The sequence below is a fragment of the Schistocerca gregaria genome, chromosome 3, assembly GCF_023897955.1.
Source record: "Schistocerca gregaria isolate iqSchGreg1 chromosome 3, iqSchGreg1.2, whole genome shotgun sequence".
NCBI classification, from domain to species: domain Eukaryota; kingdom Metazoa; phylum Arthropoda; class Insecta; order Orthoptera; family Acrididae; genus Schistocerca; species Schistocerca gregaria.
Genome location: NC_064922.1, coordinates 903,908,630 through 903,934,702, shown reverse-complemented (window position 1 = coordinate 903,934,702; position 26,073 = coordinate 903,908,630). Strand labels below are relative to the sequence as shown.

The following is a 26,073-nucleotide window of genomic DNA, read 5'->3' as shown; positions in this document are numbered from 1 at the left end:
AAACAGTTAATACTGTCAGTGCGCGATAGGGATGGAAATGTTACCGTTGATGGTGCCACTAAAGCAGAGTTACTAAATACAGTGTTCCGTAATTCCTTCACGAAAGGAGACGAAGTAAATATTCCAGAATTTGAAACCAGAACAGTTGTTAGTTTGAGTGACATAAAAGTAGATATCTTAGGTGTTGCGAAACAACACAAATCACTTAAGAAAGGCAAGTCTTCCAGTCCAGATGGTATACCAATAAGGTTCCTTTCTGAGCATGGAGACACAGTAGCGCCTTTCTTAGCAATCATATACAACCACCCACTTGACGAAACGTCTGTTCCTAAAGACTGGAAAGTAGCACAGGTCACACCAATGTACAAGAATGGAAATAGAAGTAACCCATTGAATTACAAACCCATATCACTGACCTCAATTTACAGTAGGATTTTGGAGCATATACTGTTCTCGAACATTATGAATCACCTTGAAGAAAATGACTTGTTGATGCATAACCAACACGGATTCAGAAAATATCGCTCTTGTGCAACGCAGCTAGTTCTTTATTCTCATGAAGTAATGAGTGCTGTTGACAAGGAATCTCAGATCGATTCCATATTCCTAGATTTCCAGTAGGCTTTTGATATCGTTCCTCACAAGCGACTATTAATCAAATTGCATGCATATGGAGTATCATCCTAGTTATGTGACTGGATTCGTGATTTCCTCTCAGAGAGCTCATAGTTCGTAACATGGTAAATCATCGAGTAGAACAGAAGTGATATCTGGCGTTCCACAAGTTAGTGTCATAGGCCCTCTGCTGTTCCTCATTTACATACATAATCTAGGCGATAATCAGAACAGGCCCCGCAGATTGTTCGCAGATGACGCTGTAATTTACCATCTAGTTAAATCATCAGACGATCAATTCCAATTACAAAATGATCTAGACAGAATTTCTGTATGGTGCGAAAAGTGGCAATTGACACTAAACAAAGAAAAGTGTGAGGTCATCCACTTGGGTACTAAAAGAAACCTGATAACTTTTGGGTATACGATAAATCGAACAAATCTAAGGGCCATCAATTCGACTAAATACCTCGGAATTACAATTACGAGTAACTTAAATTGGAAAGACCACATAGATAATATTGTGGGGTAGGTGAAACAAAGACAGAACACTTAGAAAATGCGACAAACACACTAAAGAGACAGCCTATATTACACTTGTCCATGCTCTGCTGGAATATTGCTGCATTCTGAGGGATCCTTACCAGGTAGGATTGACGGAGGACGTGGAAAAAGTGCAAAGAAGGGCAGCTCATTTCGTGTTATCGCTCAATAGGGGTGAGGATGTCACTGATATGATACGTGGGTTGATGTGGCAGTCAGTGAAACAAAGGCGGTTTTCTTTGCGACGAGATTATTTATGAAATTTCAATCACCAACTTTCTTCTCTGAATGCAAAAATATTTCTTTGACGTCCACCTACATAGGGAGAAATGACCATCATAATAAAAGAAGAGAAATCAGAGCTCGAACGGAAAGATTTGGGTGTTCCAGAGTAGAATGGTAGAGAAGTAGCATGAAAATGGTTGGATAAACCTTTTGCCAGGCATTTAAGTATGAATTGCAGAGTAACCATGTAGATGCAGATGTAGATATCGATATGCAGGAAGTGTAGTCAAACGGCGTTCAGAATAACGTCACTTCAACTGTTTTAAGCAAACTGCTGAAGAATTTGTAATACAGCTCCTGAATTTACTGGCCTCCAGAGTAGTTCTCACGCTGAAATTATTCTTGGGAACGAGAGCTGGCTGAAACCTGAAATGGAAGGCTCTGAGATATTTTACGAGTTGTGTAACATATGTAGGAAAGACAGATTAGAGGTCATAGCAGGCGAAGTATTCACTGCAGTGAAGTTATCTGGTCCCGTGTAACAGGTGTAGGTGAAACCAAGTTAATTAACTTTTTATACCTGGGATTCACAGTCATGTAGAACTTTATAAAAGACATCATATTTACGCCAGTGACTGTAACACTTTCTTTATTTCACGATTGCAATTTCGGCCTTAGGCCATTATCAAGTGCAGATTCTTGTGGCTTTAAGCCATGTCAACTTAAAATGAGCTGACACATTAATTGTTGGTTGTTTTTACCAGCCACCTGATTCTGCTGTGACAGCTTTACATTCATTTGAAGAAAGTTTATGGTCAATAGTACGTAAATACCTGGATCGTTCAGCACTAGTAGGAGGTGACTTTAATATGCCTAATAAAGATTGGGAAGCATCATTTACAATTAATTTTACATTTTTCTAGTACTGTAAACATAAACTGCCAAATATTGTTCCAAATGCTTGGTAGTAAGATTGTGTCTTCAACCACTCGAAACATTTTTATTAGCAGAAAAGGACCTTTCTACAACTAAGGTAACTGGGCAGTATTTGAATTTGGGTACTATGTTGGCACTTATTGCTTCTGGTAAAGTTCACCTGTCCCATTAATAAAACTATCAATTTGGCACAATGGTTCAAAGCCTGGGTTATTGTTTAAAATGTTTTCAAACTTTTCCTTAAGTTTTCTTGAGACTACCTCCAGTGTTGAGGAGTTACTATAATAATTTTATTGATTAACTGAATAGATTCATTCAACACCAATTCTTGAGTTTCAAGCCCTTTAACACTTGCAGGTATATGGGAAAAATGAGTGCTAATCTCAGCAATATCTTTTTTGTTATTGGAATCATTAAAAGCTTCCTTGCAATGGCAAACTGCCAAATCCTCTGCACTATCAAAGTCATTTACTATGCCTTTAATGGCCTTTAAACGTTTATTCTAAAACAAACACAGCTTCGACACACATATCCCAACGAGTTACCACTGGTTCGGGAGGTATGGCACATTTGTAGGTCATGATGCAAGAAGGAACCTTTTGAAACACTTCTTTATGGATGAAATCAATTTATTTATAATCACAAATGTGGAAAGTACTTCTTCAGCAACGCGATGTAGTCCATGAGCAAGGCACGTCACATGAATCAAATTTGGGATAAAATACTCGGATGGCTTGCCCTGCTTTGATCATGTAGAGAGCAGCATCTGAAATAAGTACAAACACCATTTCATCTGCAGAAGATTCTGGAAATATTTTTCTAATACCCTCATTCACAAATCTGGCAATCGTAGAACAATTTTCTTTTTCAAGTTCTTTGTAGGTCAGTAATAGGAAGAAGAAGGTCTTCTCTTAAAGCATCAACAATTAAAATTGCAATGTAATGGGCATAAGATTCTGTAGTTTTGCCAGTTGAAATACAGACAATGCTGACTGTGAGTTCATTGCGTATTTCTTCCAGAACGTTTATGTAATTTATCAGTATGTAATTTTTACACAATGTTGATTCATCTGGTATATTTTGATTTAAGTAATATTTGTTAGGGACCCTTTGAGGATATGGTTCGTAAGTTTGTGAAGAGTAATATTGGTTGCAATGAATCCTTCACATAGACCAGTGTTAAACCGACATTTTTGGTTACCTTTGGACAAATCGCTGCTACTGCAACTTTCTGTTGTCAGAAGTTGTTGTCATGGTCATTTCTTCTGCATTCCTGTGTTACTGAAGGGTGGCCTTGACATGCTGGTCTATTTGAATTTCTTTTTTTTTTCCACGATGGTCAGCTATCCACGAAACAACATTTCTTTTTTCGAGTGGCAGGGCTTACAACACGTTAACACACTTCATGACGTAAACTCGTTCAACTGTGTGCAAGTAAATAGAAAGCTAAGCTGAAACAATGGACGTGCGACTAAAAGCTTGTGTAGTTTAATTGTTGCCATCGCATACGGTATGACAGCGGGGAGATTAACTGAGGGAGTGCGGGAGCAGGAGCGTTGACTCCGTCTGCTTGTTCTGTTCCTCTTCTGTAATGATTATGCTAGGCAGTGGCCTCTCAGTTAGCGATTGCAGGCAGTTCTAGGTTACAGTCAATCTGTGAGAATCAAAACTAGATCGACCGAGAAACCGCTTGTCTAAATTTTTAAAATATTGTAAACATAGAGTGAAACTATGTATCGTCACTAGTTTCTACTTAAAATATGCAATAACCAGTGGAAAGGAACCAAATATGCAAATGGATATGCAACACGCACATAAATATAATCTGGTCTCTAGTAATAAAACATGATGAAAAATTAAAAGTTCAAGATTATTCTTTCTCTGTGCATTGACTAGGTGCTGATGTGGTTACAAAACACAGAAATTTTATTTGATGGTCATGGTATGAAGAAATTCTACAGATTCCACCCGTAAATTTTTAATGAAAGTTGGTGAAATGATGGATGATTACATCCAGGATGAAACCAAAAAGTTATGAATTTGTTTGCCTGGATTGCTTAATCTGATATTAGAGCTGTTTTCAACATGAAGGATAGTTTGAGCGCCACAGTATTTTACTTTGCATGGATCTATTGCAGTTAGTGTGTCCCTGCTTTCCTTTGATCTTTGAATGGACTTAGTCAGCCAGTCAGTTTAACATGGTCTCTGAATTACAGTGCAACTTGGACACTTTTCCCACATAAAAGTCATTGCTAGAAGTAAAAAAAATGATATTTGACAGAAAAAAAAATGGAGCGATTACGTAACAAATATAAAACCTTATCACAAAAAAATTGTAACAGCCACATTTTTGGATAACTGATTGATTTTGATGTAAATTTTCTCCAGCATGACACCATCATCAGATGGTAGCAAGGATTTCTTGTACAAATTTTACATTCTTGTCTCAAGGAAAAGCTTTTTGCTATACATTGCAGCACAGGGGTCAGCAACCTCGATATGCAGCATGCCGAACATGAGCTTTTTGTGCAATTCTTTATACAACAGACCTTCTAAATATCAATTTGCTAGGGAAGTATATGAGCAACACCCCCCCCCCCCCCCCCCTCTCCTCCCAACTGCCCATGCTGCTAGTGAAATGTTGTGTAAAGTTTGACCCTTGACTCTGATATTCCATATATGGCGCAACAATCTGGTAATGCAAATAACTGGTGATATTTAATTTTGGGTTTGCAGCAGTTAATAATAGATTCAAATAACTGATTTATTTGCTGATTACTGGAGGTTGTTCTTGTATAATACTAAAACTGAGCGAGATCCTAACTATCAAAATCAATTATTGGATTCTAAATTTTTGAAAACACTCTTCTTTACTGTTTTGAGATTTAGGAGAAGGAATGGAAGGAAGAGGTCTCCCATTCCATTACCATAACTTCTTCATATTTATTCTCCAACAAAATTTGTAGTCAACGGTCTCCATAAGTTTGAAATTGATAGACATAGTCATAAAACATTAAAAGGAAAGAAATTTATGTCTTGTAGTGTCAATGCATACTAAATCATTGTGTCACCTACACAATAGATGAAATACCCTGATCTGTCCTTACGCCCACCTAGTCTCAACCTTTTGCCACGAGAGTCTTATCCCTCTGTATATGTCTTATGAAAACCACTATTTCAGTCCTGTTATAGACATTTCCCACCCTATCAGAGGCAGGTCTTTGCATGAAAAGAATCATGTTATACACTACTTTTCCCATAACTTATGCATAGACTTTTATGTGTGCATGACCACCACATAACTGGCTGCCCAATGGACAGCCAGTATCCAGCTGTGGCCAGGAGGAGAGTTGATCATCCAGAGGCAGATTATGCTGCTGAACACAACATGCTTGACTTCAAAGGCTGCTTCACAATCTGTGTTATCTGGATGTCTGACCACCCCCTCCCCGTCCCATCCACCCTTTTCTCTGAATTGCTTAGTTGGGAGCTTTTCTTACAACATGCAATCCTCCTAGGCTCAATATCCACTAGCATATTGTCACAACTGTCTTTATGCCCATCCCAACCCCACTTTCTCATTCCAGTCAAGAAATCTTGAGCTCTCTCTTTCTCCATTCTGTTCACTTCTTCCATTCCATTTCTTTACTTCCTTATGTGCATCATACAATTCTCCCTTCCTGTTCCAGGGTGGACTCCTCAGTGCCAGATTTTTCTCCTCTTTTCTTATTACCTTTCACACCAAGCCCACAGTCTTCTTGTTGGTTTACTTGGGGGAAGGGACCAAACAGCTAGGTCATTGGCCACATTGGATTAGGGAGGGATGGGGAAGGAAGACAGCCATGCCCTTTCAAATGAACGATTCCGGGCAATTGCCTGAAGCAATTTAGGGAAATCATGGAAAAGCTAATCCAGGAATTACAGATATGGAATCCTCCCAAATGTGAGTCCAGTATGCTAACCACTGAGCCACCTTACTTGGTCTCAGTCTTTTTTTCCATCACTCCTCTCACCCACTCCGCATGATATGTACTCTCTTTGGTAGAGCTGCATCCACGGGACAGTGTGGTCATATGTGTTTTGTGTATTCTCTAGCTCTATAGAAGATCTTTGCATGAAATTTTACCAATCTTTCCAACCTATTTTATATGCTTATTGAATGCTCAACAGTTCAGTTATATAGTGTGTGGCTATCTTTATCCATTCACTTTTTTAATACTTTTATATGATTATACTAATTTTTACAAGTAAGTTTTGTGTTACTCTGTAAATAGAAGTGTTGTGCTTGTCCACAACATTGAGGGTCACTTCCCTTAGAACCTGTGGAAGATATTATTACTGAGATTATATGGAATAAACAAGGGTATCTAATCTAGTCTCTTTCTTGACAACAATATGGAAAGGATAGACTGCTACTCACCACATTTAGGAGTCCCTGAGTCACAGCCAGGCACAATAAGAAAGAACACTAATAATACTGACAGCTTTTGTGAACCTAAGATGGGTAGCTGGGGTAAGAAGGAAACATGGGGCAGGGAGGGCAAGGCATAGCTACATAGGGGTAGGGAAGATACTAGTGCTGCCTGTGAGAACATGCCAGTAATTGGTAGGCTCAGGATAGAGCTGCTTGGTGCAGTATCAGGTGGCTGTATTGGGGGAGGGGATATGAAGAAGAGAGAAGTACAGAAGAGGAAAGGACTTGAAGATGCAATTGAGGAATACAAAGTGTGTGTTTACAGGAGCTGGGTAGGGAAGGAGACGAGGAGGTGTAGGACAGTGACTCGCAAATGCTATGAGAATGAAGGATCTGTTTAGGGAAAGTTCCCACCTACACAGTTCAGAAGTGCTAGTGTTGGTGGGAATGATGTGTGGCACAGGATGTGAAGCAGTTATTAAAGTAAATCTCATCGTGCTAGGTGGCACGTTCAGTATCTGGCTGGTCCAGCTGTCTCTTGGCTACAGTTTGTGTATAGCCAAATGGACAGCTTGTTAGTTGTCCTGCCCACATAGAATTCAGCACAGTGGTTGTACTTATGTTTGTAGATCACATGGCTGCTTTCATAGGTGGCCCTGCCTATGACGCAGTATGAGATGCCAGTGAAAGGACTGGATTAGGGGGGTGGTGGGAGTATGTATGAGACAGGTCTTTCATGTGGGTCTATATTGCAGGAATATGTGCAATGAGGTAAGGGTTTGAGAACAGGGGTGGAGTAGGTCCAGACAAGGGTATCGCTTAAGTTACCTGGGCAGTGGAATACCCCTGTGGGAGGGGTGGGGAGGATGTTTCTCATTTCTGGGCACAATGAGAGATACTTGAAACCCTGGCAGAGAATGTGATTCAGTTGCTCTTCTGGGTGGTACTGAGTCACAGGGGGAGTGCTTTTTTGTGGCTGGACTGTGGGTATTTTGGGGATCGTAGGTGACGGGTGAGAAGGATGTTTATGCCCTGGGACAACCAGGAAATGGGGGAAAAACCTGGAAATTTTTTCATCTGGGCGAAAACAAGGAAAAAACCTAGAAATTTTTTAGAATTCCATGAATTTTTCATTGTGTTAGTTTTCAGTTAAATTTTTGTGCTTTTGGTTGGTAAGAAATGATACTTTACTGAAGAATTTTACTTTAGCCTGCAACTGCAAAATAATACTGCAACAATGAAACATAAATGAGAGAAAGAAAACCAAAATAAACTTAAGTTGCAGAGGAAATGAGCCATGTCCAGTGACAAAACACAGTGAACACACAATTGTCTGCCAACACGAAAATGTGTCAAAGGCCTTAGGACGAGGACTATGTAATACTTTGTAACAACAAATTGATTCCAATGCCCCTGATTTCACAATGGTTTACATTAGGTTCATTTGAGCAGTTACATCTACATTTATACTCCGCAAGCCACCCAATGGTCTGTGGCACTTTACGTGCCACTGTCATTACCTCTCTTTCCTGTTCCAGCCTCGTATGGTTCGTGGGAAGAACAACTGTCTGAAATCCTCTGTGCGCCCTCTAATCTCTCTAATTTTACATTCGTGATCTCCTCGGGAGGTATAAGTAGGGGGAAGCAATATATTCGATACCTCATCCAGAAACGCACCCTCTCGAAACCTGACGAGCAAGCTACACCACAATGCAGAGCACCTCTCTTGCAGAGTTTGCCACTTGAGTTTGTTAAACATCTCTGTAACGCTATCACGGTTACCAAATAACCCTGTGATGAAACTCGCAGCTCTTCTTTGGATCTTCTCTATCTCCTCCGTCAACCCGATCTGGTACGGATCCCACACTGATGAGCAGTACTCAAGTATAGGTTGAATGAGTATTTTGTAAGCCACCTCCTTTGTTGATGGACTACATTTTCTAAGGACCCTCCCAATGAATCTCAACCTGGTACCTGCCTTACCAACAATTAATTTTATATGATCATTCCACTTCAAATCGTTCCGCATGCATACTCCCAGATATTTTACAGAAGTAACTGCTACCAGTGTTTGTTCCACTATCATATAATCATACAATAAAGGATCCTTCTTTCTATGTATTCACAATACATTACATTTGTCTATGTTAAGGGTCAGTTGCCACTCCGTCCACCAAGTGCCTATCCGCTGCAGATCTTCCTACATTTCGCTACAATTTTCTAATGCTGCAACTTCTCTGTATACTACAGCATCATCCGTGAAAAGCCGCATGGAACTTCAGACACTATCTACTAGGTCATTTATATATATATTGTGAAAAGCAATGGTCCCATAACACTCCCCTGTGGCACACCAGAGGTTACTTTAACGTCTGTAGATGTCTCTCCATTGATAACAACATGCTGTGTTCTGTTTGCTAAAAACTCTTCAATCCAGCCACACAGCTGGTTTGATATTCCGTAGGCTCTTACTTTGTTTATCAGGACACAGTGCGGAACTGTATCGAATGCCTTCCGGAACTCAAGAAAAATAGCATCTACCTGGGAGCCTGTATCTAATATTTTCTGGGTCTCATACACAAATAAAGCGAGTTGGGTCTCACACGGTCGCTGTTTTCGGAATCCATGTTGATTCCTACTGAGTAGATTCTGGGTTTCCAAAAATGACATGATACTCGAGCAAAAAACATGTTCTAAAATTCTACAACAGATCGACGTCAGAGATATAGGTCTATAGTTTTGCGCATCTGCTCAACGACCCTTCTTGAAGACTGGGACTACCTGTGTTCTTTTCCAAACATTTGGAACCTTCCATTCCTCTAGAGACTTGCGGTACATGGCTGTTAGAAGGGGGGCAAGTTCTTTCGCATACTCTGTGTAGAATCGAATTGGTATCCCGTCAGGTCCAGTGGACTTTCCTCTGTTGAGTGATTCCAGTTGCTTTTCTATTCCTTGGACACTTATTTCGATGTCAACCGTTTTTTCGTTTGTGCGAGGATTTAGAGAAGGAACTGCAGTGCGGTCATCTTCTGTGAAACGGCTTTGGAAAAAGGAATTTAGTATTTCAGCTTTACGCATGTCATCCTCTGTTTCGATGCCATCATCATCCCAGAGTGTCTGGATATGCTGTTTCGAGCCACTTACTGATTTAACATAAGACCAGAACTTCCTAGGATTTTCTGTCAAGTCGGTACATAGAATTTTACTTTCGAATTCACTGAATGCTTCATGCATAGCCATCCTTACGCTAACTTTGACATCGTTTAGCTTCTGTTTGTCTAAGAGGTTTTGGAGTGAAGCTCTCTTTGCTTTCGCAGTAGTTTCCTAACTTTGTTGTTGTACCACGCATTTTACGATTGCCTTGAACTTTTTCCATAAACATTCAACATTGTCAGTGTTGGAACAGAAATTTTCGTCTTGATCTGTTAGGTAGTCTGAAATCTGCCTTCTATTACTCTTGCTAAACAGATAAACCTTCCTCCCTTTTTTTATATTCCTATTAACTTCCACATTCAGGGATGCTGCAATGGCCTTATGATCACTGATTCTCTGTTCTGCACATACAGAGTCGAAAAGTTTGGGTCTGTTTGTTATCAGTAGGTCCAAGATGTTATCTCCACGCGTCGGTTCTCCGTTTAATTGCCCGAGGTAATTTTCGGATAGTGCACTCAGTATAATGTCACTCGATGCTCTGTCCCTACCACCCGTCCTAAACATCTGAGTGTCCCAGTGTATATTTGGTAAATTGAAATCTCCACCTAAGACTATAATATGCTGAGAAAATTGATGTGAAATGTATTCCAAATTTTCTCTCAGTTGTTCTGCCACTAATGCTGCTGAGTCGAGAGGTTGGTAAAAGGAGCCAATTATTAACATAGTTCGGTTGTTGAGTGTAACCTCCACCCATAATAATTCACAGGAACTATCCACTTCTACTTCACTACATGATAAACTACTACTAACAGCGACGAACACTCCACCACCGGTTGCATGCAATCTATCCTTTCTAAACACCTTCTGTACCTTTGTAAAAATTTCGGCAGAATTTATCTCTGGCTTCAGCCAGCTTTCTGTACCTATAACGATTTCAACTTTGGTGCTTTCTATCAGCACTTGAAGTTCCGGTACTTTACCAATGCAGCTTCGACAGTTTACAATTACAATACCGATTGCTGCTTGGTCCCCGCATGTCCTGACTTTGCTCCGCACCCGTTGAGGCTGTTGCCCATTCTGTACTTGTCCGAGGCCATCTAACCTAAAGAACCGCCCAGCCCATGCCACACAACCCCTGCTACCCATGTAGCCGCTTGTTGCATGTAGTGGACTCCTGACCTATCCAGCGGAACCCGAAACCCCACCACCCTATGGCGCAAGTCTAGGAATCTGCAGCCCACATGGTCGCAGAACTCTCTCAGCCTCTGATTTAGACCCTCCACTCGGCTCTGTACCAAAGGTCCGCAGTCAGTCCTGTCGACGATGCTGCATATGGTGAGCTCTGCTTTCATCCCGCTAGCGAGACTGGCAGTCTTCACCAAATCAGATAGCCGCTGGAAACCAGAGAGGATTTCCTCCGATCCATAGCAACACACATCATTGGTGCCGACATGAGCGACCACCTGCAGATAGGTGCACCCTGTACCCTTCATGGCATCCGGAAGGACCCTTTCCCCATCTGGAATGACTCCCCCCGGTATGCACATCGAGTGCACATTGGTTTTCTTCCCCTCTCTTGCTGCCACATCCCTAAGGGGCCCCATTATGCCCCTGACGTTGGAGCTCTCAACCAGTGGTCTTGTGCACATGTGCAGTTGAGTCGCGTTTGAATGTGCAGTTGAGTCGCAGATGAACACTACTGGTACTTGCTTCCAGTTGTGGCTGCTTGAAGTACGGCTGTTAGCTGTATCACCAGTAGCAGTTAGCAGCCAGACACTAGTCGGAAAAATTCTTCTGGCAAGCCAGATTCGTGCATTTGCAGAGCAGTCAGAGTTGCAGTGGAGAGGGCGGTAGTCTCCACGTTTCACGTGTTTAGGTTTAGTGACTTTGCTGTTTCTTCTTCGTTAACAACTCTCATGTCAAATGAAAACAAAATGGATTTCTGTGGCCAAGAGCTAGCAAAAAATTTAAATACATTCACATACTTATGGAAGGCTAAAATATGTTATTAGTTTTAGTTTTCTGGTTTTATTTTATTTCCAGGTTTTTGGCAGCCAAGCATTAATTGCCTTGCAAAACACTGAAGTATTTTTGTAGATTTGCTGAAGAAATTTGGGTTTTATTAATCTTTTCCACAGAGGCAGTCAGATTATTTGAAAGGAAGTGTTTCACTCTACAGTACTGCCTAGTGTCAACTGTTTGCTGAATTGCAAGTGCCTGTTTTTATTTCTTGCACGTATAATAATAATAATGTCGTGTGACGAGGGCCTCCTGTCAGGTAAACTGCTTGCCTGGTGCAAGTCTTTTGATTTGACACCACTTCGGTGTCTTGCGTGTCAATGGGGATGAAATGATGATTATTAGGACAACACAACACCCAGTCTCTGAGTGGAGAAAATCTCCGAACCAGCCGGGAATCCTACCCAGGTCCTTAGGATTGACAATCAGTTGCGCTGACCACTCAGCTACCGGGGATGGACTCCTGCACATATGATGTTGTGGCATAATAAAGAACCAAACATGAGGTAATATAGTACTGTTACTCCTAGAAAATGTGCATACTAGAAACCACAATGAAAAGCTTAATATCAGGTTGGGGCTTACTTCTTTGTGAATCTGGACTTTCATGCAATAACAACTCTTTAACAATATGCAGCGTATCAAAACAGTGATAGATGACCCACTTTACAAAACCAAACCCCAAAAATAAAGGAACTGTCAAAAAATTGGATATGTTTAATAATATGATCAGTGACTGTAGGTGGCACCTGTCAAAGAGGAAGTATTGATGGTAGTTCATAGGTTTGATGCAAAAAGAGGTACTAATGTAGCCATCTCTGGGGTGAAGGTTGATATCAAGAAAGTTGGATTGTTGGGCTGAGATGGACCAGGTAAAACAAATGGAGGAGAAGGTGTTGAGATTCTGGAGCAATGTGGATAGTGTGTCCTCACCCTCGGTCAGGATCTTGAAGATGTCATCAGTGAATCTGAACCAGGTGATGAGGGCTTGGGTTTCTGTATGGTTAGGTAGAATTACTCTTGGTGGTTCATGAATAGGTTAGCATAAGATGTTGGTATGAGGGTGCCCATTGCTGCATTGCAGATTTATTTGCAAGTGATACCTTCAAGGAGAAGGTGTTCACTCTGTCTGCTTGCCAGGAGGTCTCATCCGAGATGTGGAGGAGGCCCTGCTGGCAGCGATAGAGAGCACTGGGTGCACCCAACTGCAAATTGTTGCTCATGTTGGCACCAATGACTCTTGCTGTCTGGGTTCTGAGGTCATCCTCAGTTCGTACAGACAGTTGGCGAAATTGGTGAAGGCGGAAAGCCTTGCTCGCAGGGTGGAAATAGAGCTAACTATTTGTAGTATCGTTCCTAGAATCGATCACGGTCCTCTGGTTTGGAGACGAGTGGAAGGCTTAAACCAGAGGCTCAGACGATTCTGCAGAGATCTGGGGTACAAATTTCTCGACCTCCACTATCGAGTGGAGAAATGTAGGGTCCCCCTGAATAGGTCAGGTGTGCACTACATGCCAGAAGCGGCTACAAGGGTAGCAGAGTATGTGTGGAGTGCACATGGGGGTATTTTAGGTTAGAGAATTCCCTACCTAAGCCCAACAAGATGCCTCCTGAGACACGGCAAGGTAGGAGTAGGCAAAATGCAACAGGGAATAACAGTATTAATGTGCTAATAGTAAACTACAGGAGCATCTATAGAAAGGTCCCAGAACTGCTCTCATTAATAAACGGTCGCAACGCCCATGTAGTACTAGGGACAGAAAGTTCGCTGAAACCAGGCGTAAACAGTAATGAAATCCTAAACTCAGATTGGAATGTATACCACAGAGACAGGCTGGACAGTGAAGGGGGAGGCGTGTTCATAGCGATAACAAGTGCGATAGTATCGAAGGAAATTGACGGAGATCCAAAATGTGAAATAATTTGGTTGAAGGTCATGGTTAAAGCAGGCTCAGACATAGTAATTGTATGTCTCTATAGGCCCCTTGGCTTAGCAGCTGTTGTGGCTGAGACCCTGAAGGATAATTTGGAAAATATTTCATGTAGATTTCCCCATTATGTTATAGTTCTGAGTGGAGATTTCAATTTGCTGGATATAGACTGGGAGACTCAAACATTCATAACGGGTGGCAGGGACAAAGAATCCAGTGAAATTTTTTCAAGTGCTTTATCAAAAAACTACCTTGAGCAGATTAACAGAGAACCGACTTGTGGCGATAACATATTAGACCTTCTGGTGAAAAACAGACCCGAACTATTTGAAACAGTTAATGCAGAACAGGGAATCAGTGATCATAAAGAGGTTACTGCATCGATGATTTCAGCTGTAAATAGAAATATTAAAAAAGGTAGGAATATTTTTCTGTTTAGCAAAAGTGGCAAAAATCAGATTACAGAGTACTTGGCGGCTCAACACAAATGTTTTGTCTCAAGTACAGATAGTGTTGAGGATCAGTGGACAAAGTTCAAAACCATCATACAATATGCATTAAACGAGTATGTGCCAAACAAGATCATAAGAGATGGAAAAGAGCCACTGTGGTACAACAACCGAGTTAGAAAACTGCTGCGGAAGCAAAGGGAACTTCACAGCAAACATAAACATAGCCAAAGCCTTGCAGACAGACAAAATGTAGTGTGAGGAGGGCTATGCAAGAGGCGTTCAATGAATTCGAAAGTAAAGTTCTATGTACTGACTTGGCAGAAAATCCTAAGAAATTTTGGTCTTATGTCAAAGTGGTAGGTGGATCAAAACAATATGTCCAGACACTGTGACCAAAATGGTACTGAAACAGAGGATGACAGACTAAAGGCTGAAATACTAAATGTCTTTTTCCAAAGCTGTTTCACAGAGGAAGACTGCACTGTAGTTCCTTCTCTAGATTGTCGCACAGATGACAAAACAGTAGGTATCGAAATAGGTAACAGAGGGATAGAAAAACAATTAAAATCACTCAAAAGAGGAACCTGGACCTGATGGGATACCAGTTTGATTTTACACAGAGTACGCAAAGGAACTTGCCCCCTTCTTGGAGCGGTGTACCGTAGGTCTCTGGCAGAGTGTAGCATTCCAAAAGATTGGAAAAGGGCACAGGTCATCCCCGTTTTCAAGAAGAGACATCGAACTGATGTGCATAACTATAGACCTATATCTCTAACGTCGATCAGTTGTAGAATTTTGAAGCACGTATTATGTTGGAGTATAATGACTTTTCTGGAGACTACAAGTCTACCCTGTAGGAATCAGAATGGGTTTAGAAAAAGACGGTCGTGTGAAACCCAGCTGGCGCTATTCGTCCACGAGATTCAGAGGGCCATAGACACGGGTTCACAGGTAGATGCCGTGTTCCTTGACTTCTGCAAGGCATTCGATACAGTTCCCCATAGTTGTTTAATGAACAAAGTAAGCATATGGACTATCAGACCAATTGTGTGATTGGATTGAAGAGTTCCTAGATAGCAAAACGCAGCATGTCATTCTCAATAGAGAAAAATCTTCTGAAGTAAGAGTAATTTCAGGTGTGCCGCAGGGGAGCATCATTGGTCTGTTGCTATTCGCAATATACATAAATGACCTTTTGAATGACATCAGAAGTTCACTGAGGCTTTTTGCAGATGATGCTGTGGTGTATCGAGAGGTTGTAACAATGCAAAATTGTACTGAAATGCAGGAGGATCTGCAGTGAATTGACGCATGGTGCAGGGATGGCAATTCGATCTCAATGTAATGTATTGCAAATACATAGAAAGATAGATTGATTATCATTTAGCTACAAAATAGCAGGTCAGCAACTGGAAGCAGTTAATTCCATAAATTATCTGGGAGTACGCATTAGGAGTGATTTGAAATGGAATGATCATATCAAGTTGATTGTCAGTAAAGCAGATGCCACACTGAGATTCATTGGAAGAATCCTAAGGAAATGCAATCCGAAAACAAAGGAAGTACACTTGTTCGCCCTTTGCTTGAATACTGCTCAGCAGTATGGGATCCGTACCAGAAAGAGTTGATAGAAGAGATAGAGAAGATCCAACAGATAGCATCACACTTAATTACAGGATCATTTAGTAATCGTGAAACCATTATGGAGATGATAGATAAACTCCAGTGGAAGACTCTGCAGGAGAGATGCTCAGTAGCTCGGTACGAGCTTTTGTTAAAGTTTTGAGAACATACCTTCACCGAAGAGTCAAGCAGTATATTGCTGTCTTATATGTATATCTCGCGAAGAGACCATGAGGATAAAATCAGAGAGATTAGAGCCCACACAGAAGCATACCAACAATCCTTCTTTCCCCGAACAATACGAGACTGGAATAGAAAGGAGAACTGATAGAGGTACTCAGGGTACCCTCTGCCACACACCGTCAGGTGGCTTGCGGAGTATGGATGTAGATGTAGATGTAGATGTAGATGTAGATGTAATTATAGAAGAAATTATGGGTCTGGTGTCAGTCAGGCATACGGAAAGGTAGTGTCCAATGATGCCAAGTCCATGGGCCAAACTGTTGCCAAGAGACAGCTGGACACCCAGTTAGTGAAAATGCTGCCAAACATGTTATGCTTCACTTTAATGACTGCTTCACAGCCTGTGTTATCCATTCTTCCCACCAACACCAGTTTTTCTGAATTGTGCAGGTGGTTACTCTGCTTACAACATATCCTTCATTCCCATAAGCCCCTAGCCTCAACTGTCACTAGCCCTTGTCCTCCGTTTCCATATCCCCTTCCCTGCACCTACTCCAGCACATGCATGCCTTTTATTCCACCAAAACACGTACAAGTTCTGTCCTCTTCTCTACTTCTCTTCTTTCCTCCCCCTCCCCCTCCCCCCCCCCCCCCTTTCCAGCTCCAATACAGCCACCCAATGCTACACCTACCAGACCTATCGTATCTGCACTGCATCCATGCATGCTCCCATAGGCAGCAATAGCATATTTTCTTACCCCTACCCAGCTATCCCTCCCCTTCCCTGCCCCATGCTTCTTTCTTAACCCCTCTCCCTGCCCCCAGCTACCCCTTGTAGACTGCTTCTCATGTGAGACATAGTCACAGCCACAGCTGGGCTCTAGTGCCTGATGACAATGGCCTTGTATTGTGAGTTGTGTGAAAGCTCTGCTTCTTGAGGACTGTCCAAAAGCTGTCAGTATTTTTAAGTATTCTTTTTCATTGTTCCTTTCTGTGACTCAATGCCACTCACCAAATGCATGAAGTGTTGAGCTGTAGAAGTGCACATAAACTAGGAAACGAATAAAGTGGTTGGGTGAATGTGGATGAGCTGATGGGTAGGGAGAGAGCCAGACAGTAGGGTAAGATGATCATAATATGGACGCAGAGTGAATTTTACCAGATACAGGTAGACTGATTTCTTGTTACATATGATAATTGGTAGGATTATATGTCAAACCAGTTGAAATAGATCACAAGGAAAATGGTGTGGAGGAGGGTAGAGAAGGGTTGTATATCTACATCTCTGCTCTGTAAGCCATCTTACAATATGTAAAAGAAACTATTTTGAGTACATCTTTTTCCCCTTTACCTGTTCCATTCATGAATGATCCAAAAGAAGAACTGTTGGTGACAAAGGCCAAAAGTGAAATTTTTTTGTAATGAAAGCAGACTAAATGAGACCCTGATCAAATTTAACTTCCTAAGTGTGCTGCTAGGTCTCAGCATCCCAACAATAAGGAAATACATAATATAGAAGATGAGTGAGATTTCTCTGGATACCAGCACACTGAGGCACTTGTTTAAAACCTTTTTCAGTGAATCCAGACACACTGCGTGTAACGCAAGGGAAGAAAAGTGAGAAGCATGACAGCTCAGAGGTCATCACTGTTACAACATATGAAGTTAAGCACACAGAAGGGGAGGAGAAAACATAATGAAACTTCATGGGTTAAGAGGTTATATGATAGTATTTCAGTAATTATAATATTAAGTCAAGCTTACAAAGAACATGGCTGTATGTGCCCACTTATCAGTAAGACACTGCATCTCCTTTGACGTGGCTGCATGGAGTGATTCAGTTGGGAAGGGTGTCACATAGCTGTTGTGTTCTCTCTTGAAGAAAGCTGATCCACAACTGTTCTAACTGGTCTGTGATATCCTGGATACAGGCACTGTGATGAAGTTGATGTCTGAGTTGGTCCCACGCATATTCTATCAGGGACAGAGCTGGGGCTCTTAATTGCCACAGGTGTACCCCTATGTTATGCAAATAGTTCATAGAGCATGTGTATTTGTGTGTGCTTGTGTTTGTGTGTACAAGCATTATCCTGTTGAAAACTGGCACCACAAGCCTGTCACATGAGGCTGCAAGACGTCAGTGATGTACTGTTGTGCTGTCAGAATTCCCTCAATCACTACCAGTCATGACATGATGGCTACCCACATCAAATCACTGAGAGTATCATTGCAGTGCCTCTGCAAAACATTGGGAGAATTGAACCTCCTTGTAGATCACCACGATAATAGTCATCCAGGTTAGTGGATAACAGCTATTCATCACTGAACACAATGCTGTGTCACTCATCAGGAGTCCATGTTTCCCTGTCATGGCACTGCTCCACACGCTCCACACTACCCACTCATGGCACCACTCCAATGCAGCCATTTGTGTTGTGGTGTAAACGGCAGCCTATGTGCTGGACCATAATTCCCTAGTCCAGATGATGCTAGTCTCTGACCAATTGTCTGGGGTGACACAGAATTTCGCAAGGAGTTCATTACATGTTCTCAAATGGCAGGCACAGATGTGAAGGGGTTGTGATGCATTTGGTGCTCAATGTGGCAATCTTTTCTTGTTGTTGGCATACGTGGTTGACTGGAACCTTGATGACAAGTATGCCTACCCTCATGTTCTCATGCAGTCCACAATTGGGCCACTGTCACATCCAAATGACCCAAAAATCTGGATATTGCATACTAATTGGACCAGCTATCCAAATAGAGACCCACAATGAGGCCCCTTTCAAATTGTCAGGTGCTGTTAATGCTGCCTCACATGAATATGTGGTACCTTCATGTTCTTCACAGTAATTGCTTAACACCTGATGCTGTTCATGCCTCTTATATATCCTACCGGGTCTGCTGACACTAAATATCAAGAACACTAATGCATTCTGGTGGCCATTCTACCTGTCACACAGAATTACAACCCTAATCAGTTAGATCCCTACCATGTACACATACAAAGTTACACTGACATTTGACGATATCATCTGGATGCTCCACATTTTTTTTGTCAGATAATATAATCCCCTGAGAAGCTCATGGTTTAAGGGTTGAATATGTGCTAGTGTCTCAACATGCAAAGGTGATGAAAATCATATTATTTTCAAATGTGCAGTATCACAACTAAGAAGGACTACTTATTAATAAGGTTATGGCTGTGTAGCATGTGTGCCAAATGTCTTTCTCTCCCTATCTCTCTCTCTCTCTCTCCTTTTAAATGAGTCCCTCTGAACTAGAGTTATGACTAATCTGTCCTCTCCTCCCTCAGTATTCATCTATGTTGCAATAACTAATTTGTCTTTCCTCCCAAGAAAAGCTAGGAGAGCAGTTATCTTTTTATGTGTTTCAGTTGACTGTACCAGGTAAGCATTGGGTGTTTAAGTGAGAATATATTGCATAGTAATTTCATGGAGAACCAGATTATTTAATTCCACTTTATCATTCTGTCAACTGAAAAACATGCCTCATTTAACTTTCTGGATTTCAGGTACTGGGCATGACATTATGTTACCACAGGAATCACAGCGATTTCCATGCCACCAATGCTATAATGTCTACTGTTATCAAAGCAGTCTTGCTCGCCACATTAAATTTGAGTGCGGCAAAGTGGCACAAATACAGTGCCCATTTTGCTCATATAGATCCAGGTATAGAGCTGACATGACAAAGCATATTCGATTCAAGCATCGTATACCTGAAGAAGAGGTCAAACTTTTAAAACTTCTGTATATCTGATACTTTCTTTTTACTGGTTTAATATTTTTAATGACTTTAAGCACTTTTTAAAATGGAAAAATTTGATAGATAATAGCATGAACTGCACAACCTAATGAGGAATCTGTGTTCATACTGTCCAATGAAATGTGAAAATTTAGTTAAATTTCTGATTGTAAATTCCATTTTCCTCAACACCTAATTGAGATGTTTTGCTGATTGCAGAAATTTTATGACAGGAGATTTTATTTATCTAAAGAATTTGAAGGTAGTGTTTGTTCATGTTTGTTCACTGCACATGTCCTGGTTCCACTGCTTTTTTTTCTTTTTTTTTTAATGCTAAATTCTTTATCAATTCCCATAGGTTAACTGTCATTGCATATTCCTATAAATCCAAGGCTGTTATATTACAATAGCAAGAAAAGTTTTACAAAATGTCTTTATTTGAATGTTTTAAAGAGTCCTGAATAAAAAGAATTTTTAGTAAAAATGTGATTTTATAGGGTTAGTGTAATTAATAAACAGCTTCATGCCTCTACAGATAAACTCCTTTAATAATTCAGACCATTTTTTTCACACTAATTGTGTAAAAAGTACTGGAATAGTTACAAAGTAACAATAAATAATTTTAAAGCAAAAACTGATCTTACATAGAAACATACTCTTTGCTTCCCACATCTCTCAGTTTTCATTCCTAAAATTTAAATTAATTTTCAGTTAATTTCTTATCATTACCATCTACATTGGTTTTGTAGCTATTGTCACTCACTTCCTCTCTGCACCATCTTAATACAGGATTCACATTCGTTTATATGTACATTGTGGTCAATATATCCCATCAAGTTGAAGAGATTACAGGTCTGTGGAATGAGGCAAATTAAGTGAGAGTTTGTGAGTAGTACTAACCTACTCACACTGATAATTGTAGGAATTATTTATATATCTGTCTGTATCATGCAAAGTAGCTGAATGAAACAGGTTGCATAAAATAGCTTCTTGAAAGTGAACAATTTCAGTTCATGTCAGGAAAACACACAATGAAATTATTTTCATATGATTTATGCACAGTATCTGGTAGCTGTTCTTAAAACTTCTTGGCTTACAATCAGCAGCACCATATGGGACTTCTGCCATGAAGTATAAACAAGATGTAAATATGGCAATACTACACACATCCTCCATCTACTGCTACAACATCAATTTGTTGCCAACAAATAAATCTAACCAGGTATGTTTGTATTGTTTTGAGTATTGAATATATGTAAAGAAATACACTTTGTCACTCCCTGACAAGTTGCTGTCAAACTACACATGCCAATGACTGGGATTTCTTGTCCATTGTAGGCAAATAAAATAGAAGTATGCTGCTATAGTGGTGAGCTACTGATACTGGTGTAAGTGTTTTCATTTATCAGGAAAAGAGAAGTACTAGTCTACAACTGCAACTTAATTGTCTCATATTCCATTTTTAACTGAACAGAATGTTTGTTTGCTTGTTGGGGTATTGCATCAGAAGCTTTCCGTGATGTGGAAGTACTTGGTTTCGCTCACGCCTGAGAGAGTAGTTTCTCCTGTGCTGTGAACACTTCTTGACATGAAGCTGTGGTCACCGGGTGCTAGCACGACAGTGACTGTCACTCTTGCCTTCCATGCCTCATAAACATACAGTCTGAAGGTGACATCCTGTCCATGTTGAAAGCAACTAGCATTACAACAAGGACAGTCTTTCTGATCATGCCTCAAAAGTAATTGAGGACATGATTTTCTCCCAGAGCTTTGTAACACAAGCCATGTATAAGGGGTGTTAAAAAAGAAACAAGCTGGAGGGATAATTACAGAAACCAGTACCTGTATGTTAGAAGTATCAACCCTGGCTGCTGAGACACTTGTCCCACTGTGACACAAGGTGGTGAATGGCTGTCTCATAAAATTCTCAGCACTGCAATGTGAACCATTTCCATATGTAACTAATGATGCCAATTGGCTGACAGTGAGGAGCAGTTGTTCAATCTGCTGCACCTGAAACTGTGCAATTTCAGTTAGAGACATTTCCTGTCAGGTCTGAGATATGGTGAAATGTTGTAGGACACACAATACAATTGACTAGAAGCATAACATCAAATTTGAGAAAAAAAGATGCATGCATCAGGCAGGCAGCTGGCTTGCATTATGAGCTAGTTAAATGCCACACATCATCACCATTTGTTGTGACCAAATGAAAATACTTTCATCCAACTACAACTGTGTGTTCTTTGATTGCTCTGGGAGAAGCCTCATTGAACTAGAACACATGAAATATTAGCTCATTTTATTACATTAATGAGTAAAATATTTACATAACTTTGCCACAGGAATACTGGATAATTTCCAATTGTCATTGATCGTGAAAGCACCACTTGATGCACTGAGTAACAAACTGTTCTCTCAAGGTACAATGTTCAAACAATGGAAAATCTAGGATGGAATGTAACAGAAGGTGTGGTCTTGATGAGTGCTTTACTGATATGATGCATTGTTGATATGTGTGATATTGATTCTGCTTGCCAAATTTGGTGTGGCACCACAGTCTCTGGGTGATACCACAACAGTGATTTACAAAGGCACAGTCAAAAGTTTCTGAAGTCATGTCCACAAGTGGTACCAGGATTAGGTACCTAGAAAAGTGATCAGTAAGGGATAAGATGTACGTATTATTCTGTGTAAGAAGTGGAAATGGGGCAACAATAATCAAGACAACAGTTTGAAATGGACTGTAGCATCTGGAAGAGTTTGTAAAGGAATTTTGGTCCTCAGTGGAGGCACCCTCTGCGCACAAATCATACAATTCTGTATATATTTATAAACATCAGTTTGCCCACCTCTCCACCAAAAGCAGGAGGCTATCCTAACATTTGTGATTCATCGCACATTATGGCAGGCCTGTAAACTGTCATGACATTGCACCGTAATGTGCTGTTGCAATTCTTTTGGTATTACTACCCGAGTATCCATGGGGTTTTATGGTACAAGATACCTTCTTCTGTAATGAAATCCAGGTGGGAGGCATATCAGTGGCATTCTATACCTCATTCCTGTGGATCTTTTAGTTCTTCTACTGAAACAACATCTGTCTGAACAACCCTGACTTCGCAGCTTAGTCCATCAGTTTTCTATTGTAGGTGACCTGGCTTGTTGTGTACATCGTAATTACTTACGTACTCCTTGGCACTGCAGCCCATGTAGGGTCTTGGCCTTTCTGTTGGTCATAGCCCAGTCCTGACAATTTTCTGCTCATTTTCTCCATCTCATGACTCCAATCTTTCTCAAATCATCTTCCACATCCTCCATCCATTGTTTCCAGGTTCTCCCATTGCTCCTTTTGCCACCTGGATTTCTTGTGTACACCTTTTTGACAGCTCGTTCCTCCAACATTCACTCTACATGTCCCAGCCATCTCAGTCTGTTACACTTAATTTCACTCACAAAGTCAGGATTTCGATGCAGTTCTTCCAATTCCTTGTTTCTCCTTATCCTCTATTGTCCCATCTCATACACAGCTCCAAAAACCTTTCTTAATATTTCGCTCTCCCATGTTTTCAAGAGCTCTTCTTCTGCTACAGTCATTGTCCATGTTTCTGAACCATACATTACCACCAGTCTTATGACTGTTTGATAGACAGTCACCTTCAATTTTCTGCTCAAGCTACATGACTGAAGGATCTTGATCAGGGCCCAGTAAGATCTATTTCCTGCTATCCTCCATAACCATCATTCCCAGCTATTGGAACTTCTCACATATCTCATAATTGCCCCTGTTCAACTAAATATATTTCTCTTTAACAACAGCAATTTTCCTGGAAGCAACGAGATATTGTGTTTTTGTGTTGTTTACTCTAAGTCCCAAATGTTTTGCCTCCTTTTCCAGTCTGTCAAATCCTTCTTCCATTTCTTTCAAACTTCAAGATGGCATACACACATCATTAGTATAAGCTAGATTTTGATGCATACAGTTCAACAGAGTGCCACTTTGGTTCTCAATATCCACCCTTCACATTTTGCATCACTCTCTCCAACACTATGTTGAAGAGTAGTGTGGGTAATACATCACCCTGTTTTAACCCTTGGTTGACCTCAAATTCATTAGAAAGTTTACCTTCTACTTTTATGTGGCATTTTGTGCTGGTGAGGGTCATTTGTACCAGTCTGATAAGTTTACTTGGGAATTCCATCTCCATTAAAGTGTCATATAGCTTTTTCCTTATCACAGGCCTGTTTAAAGTCTACAAAAAGCTGGTGTACACCCACATTATATTCGTAACACTTTTCCATTATTTGACTTATAATGAATATCTGGTCAGTTGTTGATCTGCCCTGTCAAAAACAACAGTGGCAGTCTCTGAGTACTTCTTCTGTAATTGGTGCAAGTCTCATAGCAATGACTTTGGCTAATACATTGTACACCATGCTGACTAAAGCAATACCACAATAATTTTCACAGTTTGCTTTGTCCTTCTTCTTATGAATTGGGCATATAATGGCCATGTTCCACTGGTCTGGCATATCTTCTTTTTCCCATATTTCCACTATCGGCTGATGTTCCAATCTTGATAGATGTTCACCTCAACCCTTGATCATCTCTGCTGAAATGTTGTTGTTACCTGGAACCTTGTTATTCCTTAGGCTTTTAATTGCCTTCCTAACTTCCTCTACTATTGGTATAGATACATGTCTTTCATCCTGACTAACATTCTGCCACAGTTGGTCATCCTGTGTTTCATTTTCTTTCAGAACTTCTCTTTCTGTAGTGACATTCAGCAGCTCACTGAAATATTTGGCCCATCGGTCTAGAACCTGTTCTTCTCCTCCTATAAAATTTCCTCCTTTACCTCTGCAGAATACCGTATGTGTTTGGAAGCCTTTCTTCAGTTCCTGAACTCTCTTGTAAAGTTTTCTTACTTGTTGATCATTATGCTCTTCTTGTTGCTTCGTAATCCATCTCCTCTCTAATTCTCGTTTCTTTCTTCTGCAAACCCTATCTGCCTCTTTCCTTTTCTTCATGAATTCTTCTGTAATAGATCTTGTTGTCCTGTTTATCATTTTCTTCCTTGCCTCATTTCTCTCTTCCACTACCTTTTTACAATCTTCACCAAACCATCCTGCCCTAGTCACACTTTCTTCTAAACCTAAAACTACTTCTGCAGTTTCTTGTAGATCCTCTTTAATCATATGTCACTTCTCTACAATGCTTTCGAGAGCTTGGCTTTGTTTAGTCTCACCCTTCTTCTGCAGTTCTGTTTCATACTTTTTGGATACTCCCTTCTCTTTCAATTTGGAAACATTGTATCTCCGTGGAGCTTTTCTCTTCCCTCTCAATCTATAGATGGCTATGTATTGTATGTATTTCAGTTTTACCATATAATGATCTGAATTGCAGTTAGCCCCCCTGCAGCTATCGACTTCAAGGATGTCAGACGCATGTCCCCTGTTGATTACCATATGGTCAATTTGATTAAAAGTAGTGCCGTCTCGTGAGTGTGGTTTTCCCTATATTCTTTCTCTGGAGCCATGTGCTCTTCACTACCATTGCATTCCCCATGGCAAAGTCCATTTTTATTCGACACCTCATGCAGGCTTTCATTTCCTACTGTTTCTCTAAAGGTTTATTCTTTTCCCACTTTTGCATTGAAGTTTCCCATCACTATTTTTACATCATTCATTGGTATGCCTTCTAATTGCTGTTTCAGTCGACCATAAAACTCATCTTTCACTTCATCCTCATTATCTTCTGTGGGTGCATTCACACATATTAGAATGATGTTGAAGAAGTGGTCCTTCATTCTCAAAGTACACATCCTTTCATTTATATGGTTAAAATTTGTGACTGCTGCTTTATACTTATTGTCTACAAGAAAGCCAGTACCATCTACTATACCACTGTCTCTTCCACTATACATAGTTGTGTAATTTCCACTTCTTATGATACCCTCTCATTTCCATCTGACCCCTTGAATTGCTGCTACTCCTATACAGTATTTCTCCATCTCTTGTTTGAGTCCATGTAGAGATCCTGGTTTGTTCCAAGTTATTACATTCAAAGCAGCAAAGTATATATCATTTTTTTTCTTTCACAGTGTCCTTTTCCTTGAATGGGTTGTTAATCAGTATCATCAGTCCGGCTGTTCCTATCTTTGATTTTCATAACAATATGTTTTTTCCAATATGGGGTTGTTAGCCCCAT

The 26,073-nt window shown here is 40.5% G+C and overlaps 1 protein-coding gene across 1 annotated transcript in view; it reads left to right on the top strand.

Moving 5' to 3' along the window:
* LOC126355227 (longitudinals lacking protein, isoforms A/B/D/L) overlaps positions 1 to 20,496 on the top strand; it is a 718,131-nt gene extending 697,635 nt beyond the window's left edge. Inside the window, exon 5 of the mRNA XM_050005501.1 lies at positions 19,630 to 20,496. Coding sequence (XP_049861458.1) covers positions 19,630 to 19,877 — 248 coding nt within the window. The 3' untranslated portion in view covers positions 19,878 to 20,496. The remainder of the gene's footprint in view (positions 1 to 19,629) is intronic.
* Positions 20,497 to 26,073: the final 5,577 nt, after the last annotated feature.